Source organism: Curcuma longa, chromosome 11, assembly GCF_044706935.1.
Source record: "Curcuma longa cultivar G26 ecotype Majalengka, Jawa Barat chromosome 11, ITB_CL_G26_1.1, whole genome shotgun sequence".
NCBI lineage: Eukaryota > Viridiplantae > Streptophyta > Magnoliopsida > Zingiberales > Zingiberaceae > Curcuma > Curcuma longa.
In genome coordinates this window covers 30,041,710-30,053,043 of record NC_133871.1, presented here as the reverse complement: position 1 = coordinate 30,053,043, position 11,334 = coordinate 30,041,710, and the positions used below count along the sequence as shown (strand labels likewise).

At 36.6% G+C, this 11,334-nt stretch overlaps 1 protein-coding gene across 3 annotated transcripts; it reads right to left on the bottom strand.

Moving 5' to 3' along the window:
- Positions 1–2,656: 2,656 nt before the first annotated feature.
- LOC141838234 (calmodulin-binding protein 60 D-like) lies at positions 2,657–10,464 on the bottom strand. 3 transcript variants are annotated; one of them, XM_074725650.1, is made up of 8 exons: positions 10,148–10,464; positions 9,068–9,143; positions 8,342–8,400; positions 7,103–7,596; positions 6,871–7,031; positions 6,595–6,798; positions 3,854–4,088; positions 2,657–3,455 (listed from the first exon to the last, which is right to left on the bottom strand). In XM_074725650.1, exons 1-8 carry the CDS (start codon positions 10,270–10,272, stop codon positions 2,848–2,850), a joined length of 1,962 nt encoding a protein of 653 aa, XP_074581751.1. In that variant the 5' UTR covers positions 10,273–10,464; the 3' UTR covers positions 2,657–2,847. The 3 variants fall into 3 exon arrangements, with proteins under 3 accessions (XP_074581751.1, XP_074581752.1, XP_074581753.1); XM_074725651.1 differs by having other exon boundaries at positions 2,657–3,452; XM_074725652.1 differs by having other exon boundaries at positions 2,657–3,440.
- Between the last annotated feature and the right edge of the window lie 870 nt (positions 10,465–11,334).

Sequence of the window (11,334 nt, the reverse complement as noted above, 5' to 3'; positions counted from 1 at the left end):
TTTCTTTATAGGTTCTCGAACCATCTGACTGGTTCGGTCTAGCTGGTTCGGTTCTTGATTTTCTCCGACTGAACCGGGTTTCTTTACTCTCCGTGTAAGTTACGTCACGACTCGACTCCCAATTGAAGTTAATTTTCAGTGTAATTTTTTTTATCCATTAGAACGTGGGGCTTTTAAAAATATTTTAATGTGACAGGGATGAAGACACAAACTTTATTTTTGAAAAAGATATATTTATTAAAATAATATATAATATTTAAAGGCAATCAGAAGATCAAACTAAAAATGAGGAGAAAATAACAAGAAATATATATATATATAAAGAAATACTACGCTGCGCGACGAGGAATCCGCGACCCATGCGCGACACCCGCGACCCACCACCGCTGCCGCCGCCCAAGCCGCGCCGTCTGCCCACCGTCTCGGGCGCAATCGACGCGTCGCTCGTTGGTGTTCCGTCCAACATTGGATTTCGATCGAATAGTGGCCGAAATTCGACCGGAAACAGGGTCGGCACTGACAACGCCGTTTCTAGCCAAATCGTGATCGAAGACCAGCCGAGGAAGGACCGACGTCGCACGCCGATCCTTCCTTGGTTGATCTCCGACCGCGATTTGGCCAAAAACGATGCCGCCACTATCGATGTCGATCGGGCCAGATTCTGATCCGATCGCCGTCGACATTGGCCGCACAGTGGGAGCGATTGTTTCCAATCAAATTCATCAGATTCCGACGATTATCCGGTCAGAATCCGACGCCAACTGAAGCACCGACGAGTGACGCATTGATCGCGGTCGAGACGACGATCGACGGCAGTCAGACGGCGCAGCGAGGGCGGCGGTAGCCGTGGTGGGTCAACGAGTCGCACACAGGGTTGTCATGCAGCATAGTAATCTCGTGTATATATATATATTGAAATAAATCTCCATCAATCTGACAAAAAGTAGTTGCCCGTCAGTGGTTTGTACATCATCGCAAATTTATTGATACACAAGACTGCTTAATTAATGGCCCCAACTGTCTGAATCATCTATTTCCTATTCAATTCGGGAAAAAAATGAACTACTTCTGTGCTTAGAATCGGTTTATTAAAAGCATCTTTCCAATCATAAACAATCTTGGATTTTTTTTCACTTGGAATAATGAATATATGCATATAAAAGAAATTCTAGCCGAGTTATTTAAAATAGTATTCCTCCCAACCAACACATGAGAGTCTTCACAAGAGTGTTCACTAATTAAAAGATACTGATGAGTTTGGAGAATTTTCATTGATTATTGAAATAAATGAGGTAGATCCATCTAACTCCTAAGTCTGTGTATCCTTAACAAGAAGTTAATGGTAGTAAACATGGCAAACCAACCAATTATTCAATGGAGAGTAAGAACACAGTTAGATTGTGTTTTGTGATGTTTACTCTTTGAAAACAGAGTCAACAAAAAAACAGTAGTTTTCATTGACAATATGATAATAAGTCCTTTACTACTGAAAATTTTCAGATTTGGGTCGCCCTACTGATGAGGGCAACTTCTCTTCCATTCAAAGATGCTTAATCAAAGGCTCCTTCCATCCATTGTACCAAAAAATAATACTGCTTTTAGTTACCGAACCTTTCCTTCCGACTACTCGATAAATAATATGTATCAAACTTTGTCAAGATTGTCATAATAAAATGTAAAGTTGATGAACTCTTAGTGGTAAGACACTAGATCTTCAATGACAATAATAGAGAATTGTAAGGAAAGAGAAGATCATCAGGTGAGATGCTTCAAGGTCGATGTAGAAAAGGTATGATAAGTCAAAGAAACGAGGATACATGGTGTCTAGCTATAATGTTTTCAAAATTGAACTTGATCGGCCAATTCAATCAGTAAACCAAGAACGCTAGTTCAGTTCAATTCAATTCAATTCTGTATAAAAACTGAAAAAGAAACAATAATAATATATACAACCACTGTGTTGGAACTTTGGTTGGGATAATCTACAATAAAAGTGGCAGATATTAATTTTGAATTCTAAGATTTTTCTTTTTCAAAATTTCAACAGGGCACGTTTGTATGTTATCAAAGTATTCTAAGTTTTTAAGTCTCATCCTTGCTTCAGAAAAGGTTGTTGCAAGTCCCCATCAGCCTAGGCCAAGTATCTTACCCTAATTTATGATCTACAACTAGTTGCAGTCAAATAGTCAATGATACCACAACCCCAGTATTAATGATTCAAATCTGTCAAGAAACTATATACAATAACAATGATAATAAAAAGAAGAAGAAGAAGTACCTGTGGTTCAATAAGTTGCATTGGCTGCTGTCAGCCTGCCTTCATTTCAGCACCACCACTTGTTGAAGAAGAGAAGGAACATATCATGGATCACATGGCTTCAGAGAGTAGTAGCTTTTGGTTTAACAACGTAGCATTAAAAGCTGCTTGGCCTTCAGAACAAACTAGGAGCAATGAACTTAGTGCAACTTGTAGTGCAAGTAGAGATAAGAAATTAAATGGCCTCGCTGACACCGATCATAGCCTGTTCAGAGTTTAACTTTGCTAGAAAAATTAAACGGTCAGAGGAAAAAATTTAACTAAAAAACATTTTCTAGATCAGAATGATCTATCATCGACTGGCATGTACTTTGCAGAGAATTTAACTAAAAAGATAAGTTGGAGGCAACCGAAGCAATTGATTTGCTACATAATGTGAGATTTGCAGTGTCCTTTAGAAATCCAGCTCCAAAATCTCATTTTGCAGTAGTACTCTCAAATACAAATGCGAAAACAACTTAGAAGACCTTCTGTTTCATCAGCCACAACACAATAATACAACTGTTTGCGATTCATATACATCAGTAATCTTATAATTCAACAAGCTGAGCAGCTCTTCTCTCTGCTGCTTTTTTCCTGACAAAAATGCCCCACCTCATGGCTGCCTTGATCTTGAGCCAACCAACAACTGCTTTACCGGACGACCGGCTCCTTTCTTCGTCGAAGTTGAAATTAGGACACGGTGAGGGCATAAATGAAGTAAAGGTATATCCATCTTCAGGGAGACTGGCTGAAGCTCCACCCATGCTGAAGACGCGGAGCAAATTTTGCATATCATCGTTCTCTAGCAGTTCATGGCTTCTTATGCGAATCTCTTCTTCAGAGAAGAAGTCGTCCATACCACCACGGCCATCCCGCTGATTAGACCAATCATCATGCATTCCCATGTTTGAGTTATGTATGGATTGGTTCCATAACTGGACTCCCATGCTTGCTTGCTGTGGTGGAGCCAGGGCTAGAGCTACACTGTCATTTTTCATGTCTAGAGCCTGTCGAGCAGGGCCAATCAACTCATTCTGTGGCATCAAACTAGGGCTCTTGAATTGCATATGTGAACCAGATGCCACCCTTTGAGTTTGACGATTATTCAAGTATGTAGCAACTTCGGTACCGTTATAGCTTCCTGATAAGGGTACTCCTGGAGAGAAAAAAATGATGATGAATACTCTGTTTAAGAAACTTCTGACAAGAAGGAAAAAAACAAAGTCCTAACGAAAACAAAGGTTGGTTGTAGACGAAATCAGAATGAAAGTCTATAACATCCAAAAGCTTGAGATGGAAAGGTAAAGCACAGCTGCACAGGTTCAAGCTAAAGCATAGTATTCATAACGTTCTGCATCCAATACAAATAACATTGTGGCTCCTAGCTAAGTTGACATTTTCCCATCATAAAAAAAAAATCAATAGAAACCAAAACTTAAAATGTATTTAATACCTTTTCCAATTGAGTTGGAATATTTTATCCTACCTTAGGACATATTTTCTCACTGATAAAAGAATTTACTTACAGAATGGAAACCAATATATTTATCTTACCTTCTCTTGTTGCTCCTATGTCGACCAAAGGCTGCTCCAAAGGAACTGAAGCTTGCAGATTTGCTTGAGAGATTTGATTGTCATTTGAAGGATGATTTGGTGAAGCTGATAACACTTCGTTCCCTGCAGCAATTGTTTTCTTGTGTTTGGTAAAGTTTAAAAGAGCCTCACCATCATATTCTATGACATGCATCCAATTATCATATGCCTTCTTGACAAGTGCATCTGCAAAGACCTACAGATGAGATAAGAAATAAAGATTAGACCTAGTTATTCTTTTATAAGAAATTTGGATTACAAGTACAACTAATTGTTCTTTCAGCTTATTCTAGGTGCTCATTAAGAAAGCTTATCGATCAGAGTATCCAGCTGAATAGATTGGATGTAATTTAAGTTCACACCACAACAAAAATCAGTATGATTTACTCAATAGCCAAGCTAGATGATAATGTTTGGATATAATATTGATCCATTATTAAGGCATCACTAATTTATCTGAAATTACATTTAGTCCAATTATTTTGAAAATAATTTGTAGTGACTGATGCCAAAAGCTAGAATATAACAAGCAAATATAGGCATCATCAGAGAGAAGATGATAGAAACAATTCATATGGAATATTACCAAGTTATTGTCATGGATTGGCAGGATTATTTGATCAAGCCTGTAACTTACTGTCCTATTAGCAAATATGAAAAAGAAACTATATAATAGATATTGGCACCTTGAGACTTACTTCCTCTCCAAATTCATTTAGAAACTTAATCTGAAACACGATGAGTGGCATACATTTCTAGTGAAGTAGGCTATGTAGATTAGATACTAGAGATTTATAAACAGCAGTTAAATATTTTTTTTAATGGTAAAATATATAGTTAAAACAAAGTGACCTGTGAATTATGGCAGTGGCGATTTAAGATTCTTGTAGAGAACCCCAAATAGCGCATGCAGAGACACTCATCTTGACGATGTTATGTATTCTCAGCTCATTGGAAACTAAATCATGTAGAAATTTGCTCACCGACCACCTTAGGGGTGTCAACTAGCAAGGTGACAGTGAATCTTTTCAACCAAGATGACCTACTAGGTTTAACTTGTGATAATTTTACTAATATAGTTGCTCTTATATCCGCAAAGAACTAATACAAATAGCCTCAAGTGAATCACAATTTTTTTTCTGTGCAACGTCACTGAAAACAGATGCTATCAAAACTATAACCAATATATTCCAAGAACTGTGCATCTGAATTAAAAATCAATAGCTGGATATTTCAGCAACCATGGTTGTTCGAGCCATTCATATTGCCATAATTAAAAAAAGGTCATCAGTGATATACTGTCAATTAATAGAGTATGCAGTGGAAATATGAAAAAATAAAAAATAAACGTGCTAACACAAATAAATAATGTGGTTCAGATATTCTCCTCTTCATACATGACCTATGGTACCCTGAATGATTCGACTAGAACTGCCCCTTCACATCACAAGAGATGGGCAATTCTTTTACAATCCTAACTTTAAATGATTACTATGAAATCTATCATCTCTTAATACAGTGACATGTAAAGCTAAGAATGAGTTATCAAGAGCTTGAGTTTAGAAACCTTATGAGCAAAATAAGCCTTTGCATGAGCAAAATAAGCCTTTCAAATATATTTTTGTGGAATCTGACAAAGTTAAAGCTTCCCAAGAGCTTATATAGCAAAGGCTCCAACATCTCTATTTTGTCTGTTTTTAGTCGACTGGTTGGGCTCAAATTATTGTTCATCTACCAATAGCTTTATTGGAAGTTGATTCAACTAAATCTCTAGCCAAATGTTGGTCGAACAAAAATGTTATGTTCACTAAAACCTCATGTTTAGTAAATCCAGTGTTGACTAAGCTCTCCAGTTGTCTGGGTTCATTCTTCAGTAAAATAAATCTTGCTGATGGTCCCTTCTTCACTTGGCACTGTCAGATAATAAGGATGATGTTGGCCAAAAGTAAAAGTGTCATTACATTTCACTCAAATTTTCATAGCTCTTAAGCCTCTATCCTTGTTGATGTTGTTCACCTTAGAGTCCACCTTGCCAAGCCTTTGATCCTCACATGCACCAAGCTCCACGAGCTTGCTTCATGCCTATCCTTCTCCTCAACTCCGAGTTCACCTTGTTATGAGCCACCCTAGAGTTTATCTCGTCATGCCTACAGTACCTCAGATGCAGCAAACTTTGAGATCTTGCTCTATTTCATCCTCCTCCTCACCAACAAATTCACCTCATCATAGCCTCCGAGCCATCAAACCAGTAACCACTCAATGTTCATTGTCCTAGAGTCCACCTTGCTAGGCCTCCAATGTCTCAGATGCACTGAGCTCGCCGAACTTACTTCATGTAATCCTTCTCCTCTCGACTCCGACTTCACCTCGTACCATAGCTTTAATCCATCAAGCACACAATCTCACAATCACTTGAAAATGACTCGATTAGAAACTGACTCAACCTCGTTGAATCAACTGCTTCGCAAGCTCATGTGCATCGTGCTGTGCCTACACACTACTCAGTTGATGTACACATCAGAAATATAAAGCATCTAGTTGAATACAACCAATTGGGAGCATCATTTCTTCAACACTATGAATCCTCAATATTATAACTAGTACTTCAACCTCCACATTTGCACGATAAGTAAACAAGATTAACATGGTTTATTATTAAATATAAACATATGACAGCAGAAAAATTGTTCAAGGCATCTGACCTTCTGACTGTCATTAAGGTTTTCGGCAGAATAGAACTGTTCATCAGCAATAAGGCCACAAAATTCATAAATGTTGTTGAAGATTGCTCCAACATCTCTAGAGTCATCAGAATAGTATACATAGTACTTTCCACTTAAGACACAAGTCTTGGCATGCTCCACAAGGATCTCCCACATCTTGTTGGACATTCCACTTCCGAGAATCTATATCATACAGTATAGTAAATAAGATGCAAAACATTGGCTAAGAAAAAAAACATTCAAATAAAAACTAACCTTACGCAATTTTTGGGGATCTCTAATGACAAATTTGAGGAAATCTTCAACTGTAATTATTCCTTGCTTATTCAACCTCTTGTGAAATGAACCATCCTTCCCAATCTTTTCCAATCTCCAAACTTCATCATTCAAGGCAGGTGGATAATGTTTTTTGTACACTACAATTTCATTAGAAAATTTAGGTAATTGAAAATAAAATAAAGGTAAGGAGAGTGCAGATGGGACCTACATTCTCCTCTGTGATCTTTAACTGTGAAAGCTTCTGTTTTTGCTTCACGGATTCGAATGCCCTCACAGAAACCTGAGGCAATCTTCAGGCCAAGCCTAAATTTTCTACTTCTTATCCAACTTGAATTGTCAGTAAATGTAAGTTCGCCAAGGGTTCCTACACCTTCTTTCAATGAGACAACCAAATCTCCTGTCAAAATTGGTCTTTTCCCTTCTCTTTCTTTGACTACATGGCTATCAAAATCCTCTTCAGTCCAAGGATCATCATCTTCATTGTTAAAATCACCCTCGAGGACAACAACATCAAGTTTTGCAGATGATTCAGGTCCAGATGCTACAACATGGCCACTGTCTGCATCTAGTAAAACCACATGAATTGCAGCACCCTGCTCCCCTTCTACTTTTCCTCCAGTAAAAAGGGGCAATGACAATCTTGTCCTCAAATGGAGCTGTAGATTTCTCCCATCAGGCCCTTCAATTCGTTTAGGTGATGACCTGCACTCTTTTACATTAGAAAAATTGTAACAGAAATTCAGCAATGTGTTCATGTAAGTGATCATGTGACACTAGCTAATAAACTCATGGAACCAGATTCCCATAATCTCCCTCCTGCGAGACATAGTAAAACCTGACTCATTGAGATCAACTTGATTTTAATTGAAGAACATCACACTTCATTGAAGAGAAAAAGAAGCAAATTAAAAAAGGAGTGAAGCAGATACATTTGAAGGCCTTCTTTGGACCTAGTCATAGAAGTGATTTGTCCAACAACTAGAATTTACCTCCGTAATTTTTATTAGACCCAAAAAAATATTGTGCAAAAGTAAACTTCATACACATTTGATAATAATTGACATTTTATTACACTAAAAAAAATTAAAATTATTTTTTTCTTAACACAATAAGCAAGTTTACAAGCAAAAATGGAGAATCTTTGTCTAATGTGTCTAAAAAAGTATGTGTTAAGCACAATGAATGTGATTTAAATTTTAAACACCTGATGCTTCAAAAAAAATCCAGCAATCAGATTAGCATTAAACATTACAAAAATGTTTTGCTGAATATGTAAAAAATTATCTATGCAACCTATAATGATTTGACAATCAAACACAAACAGCTTAAATTTTTTTGTCAAAATATTTCCATTGATATAATTGTATAAAGACATCCTAAATATTTGATTTCTTAAGTTGAGACAAAAAAATTATCTAATTGTAAGCATGATGCCATATTATATTACCTTCCACCAATTTTTGCAGGGCCTAGTCTTGCTAAGGCCCGTTCCACTTCCTCACTCACCTGGTCAAGCACCATACAACATCATACTATCAATAGATACCAATGTAAAAAAGACAAGGATTTACAGTAACATGAATTAATGACTATAGAATGAGAAGAACACTACTAAGAAATAAAATAGGTGGCATATAAACCAGAAAACATAGGATAAGTATATAAAGAGAACAGACAAAAGGGACAGGGGATATTTCAACAAAAGGGTAGAAGAAAGAGTGTGACTGGCTAATCAACCTCAAATGACAGTTATCAATGATTTTGCAAAATGAATTATAAATACACATCTTAGAGTCTGCAAACTGTTTAGAGATGTTTTGGCATAAAAGATACTAAAACAAAGTAAATTTTAATCTTATGTTTTTTCTTAAATTAGTTTAAAACAAGATCCCAGTTAACATTCAAAGACTCAAAGTAACTACTTTCCCATAACTGAAAGTGATCTATCAATAAAGGTATGGAACATATATTTATACCTCATAACAGTGTAGCAGTGTGACTTCAACACCAATATTTAGGATATAGCAATGGTGCGAAATAAATAAATTGCAATTCTTCAGGATCAAAACTATGGCATTAAAAAACATAAAGTAATTTAATTTAGTAGACCAAGGAATTCATAGATATTAACTAAAGAAGGAAAGTTTATTGCGAAGAAGATAAAATGCCTTACAACTCTACGGAGAATTGGCTCCAATGAAGAAAACATTTTCTGTAGACTGTCCATTTTCAATGCTTCAACAATCACACTGCAAGTAATACAAATTGATAAATGATGGCACAAAAAAGATCAAGATAGATTCTAGTATTAGTATGAAGTTCACCTTCTTAAGCAGGTATGTCAATGAAGGTATGATATATCATATTTCACTCACTTTACCAGTATATGACTCGTTTAAAGTCCTTCATATCCAATGTTATGTCCAGTCTGGGTTTGAAAAAATTATTTACCTTTTATCCATGTTTCTTAGCGATGTATCATCTCCAATCATGAACAAAGGGACATTTGTGTGTATTTGTTCTCATTTTAACTAAATGAAGACTTTTTATATCTCATTGTAAGTGCCCTTTCTATCTTCAGCACCTTGCTCCTCTACCAATACAACAGAGACAAGAAAAGCATGCACATAAAATAGCAACTATTTTTAATTTGTAGATCTAAAAATGTAAGGTCAGGTATCAGAGTGAGATTTTAACATTATCATATCCCCCAGCATATGCTACAACAGTTTCTTCATATCATTATGCATTAGTGAAGTGAGTAAAACTTCCCCATTGACCAACTAAACCTTAACACAGTCGGTGAGCTGTCAAAAAAATCAGTCTGAATCCAAGAGCCTGTGCGAGCTATGGAATAACTAACAGTGAGCTAGATATGGAATTGCATAAATACTTATGAGCGTCGGACAGAGCAGTGAGGAATGCATCTACCATGCCAATGCGATGCCACAATTTTTCCTTAAGTTGGTGATTCTCTACATAAATACCGTTCAAAACAGTTCGAAACTACAAACAACGAGTCCTAAGCGCCATAGAAATTCAAATGAACACATCGCTTCCGCTGCTACCGAAGTTCTTGTCTTTAGCGTTAAAGCAGAGAGCAAGGAAAGCTCATGCGAAGAACCAACTAATTGAGTTCCAACATAACAAACGCACAATAAACGAAGTGTGAGCTAACCTGCACTTCTAGTGTGTCGCAAAAAATAAAAAATAAAAAAAAAAATGAATCCCCAAATTGTGTTTCTGAAATTACCTCGCTAGCGCAGGCACCTTGGCGCGCTTGGGCTCGGGGCACAAGGTCTCGCCATCCACCTCGTCCAAAACCCGTTTCTCCCTCTTCATCGACGCCTGCCGCTCGTACCTGCTCTGCCGCTGCATTCTGAACCCAAAACCTCGATCAGATCCGCCGACGAATCCGGTAACAAAGTAAGCTACGATCTTTGAGAGAAAGCAAAGGTTCGTCTTCCGGATCCAGCTACAAAACCAGCATATTAAACCATAGAACTCGATTTCGTTCCCGAGATCGCTTCCACAAAGGGATTGAAGAGGGCAATCGGAAATTGTAACCAGCGGCGGCTGCTAATTGGCGAAGTGGGGATGTATCAACAAACGGTTACCCGTTAGTTACCTCGGGAGGATATGCGATGCGCCGAATAACATAAACGGTAAAAAGTGGGTGAGAGAGACTAGGTCTGAAAGAAAAGCAGAAATTTCTATAAAGTATATCATTCTATTCTGACGGCTACATAAATATGAGGAGGCCTTCTGCCTACCCTTCGAATGTACCTGATTCTATGATTCGTCCTTTTGTTGGACTATAGGGTAGAGTATGGTCGGGCTTACCCGAAATGTGAGATGGGTATCTTCAGATAAAATGTATGTGAATCACCCTTGTAATCACACTCACACACGAAACATCTATGTTTTTTTAATTCATAAATTATTTTATTAAAGAAAAAAATCTAATATAAAATAAAAATGTTTATAAAAATAGCTATTATAACTAAAGCAAACTTACTTATTTTTATTCATTATACATAACATAGTTAATTAAATAAAATAAGCTTAAACAACCCAATTAACTAATAAAAGTGTTTTAACACCGTGGTATTTGTTAATAATGATCACAAAAAAATGAATAATATTGCTGAATAAATTTTAAAAACTTTATTATTTTTGAGATCTAAAGCCATTATCCATTTCGATGGAACTTGTTGTTGGATATTCACCAAATAAAAGTCAAAATATAATTATGATGGGTGGTTTAAAAGATATGTTCCAATTACAAAAATTACATTTTAAGGTACACTCTCTATCTATGATACTCCACCTTTTGTTTGTTTTTGGTCCAAAGATGAAATTCTTAATGAGAGTTGATCATATTCATCAATTTTTACAATAATAGTTTGTTTCACAGCAAAATTATTTGATTTGTTGGAA

Bases quoted from the DNA above. Each gene is read 5' to 3' on its own strand.
- LOC141838234 (XM_074725650.1), bottom strand. From the start codon at position 10,272: ATGCAGCGGCAGAGCAGGTACGAGCGGCAGGCGTCGATGAAGAGGGAG. The intron at 7,032-7,102 runs GTAGGTCCCATC...ATGAAATTGTAG, and splicing joins TAAAGATCACAGAGGAGAAT to TGTACAAAAAACATTATCCA. The intron at 6,799-6,870 runs GTTAGTTTTTAT...TGTATGATATAG, and splicing joins ATCCCCAAAAATTGCGTAAG to ATTCTCGGAAGTGGAATGTC.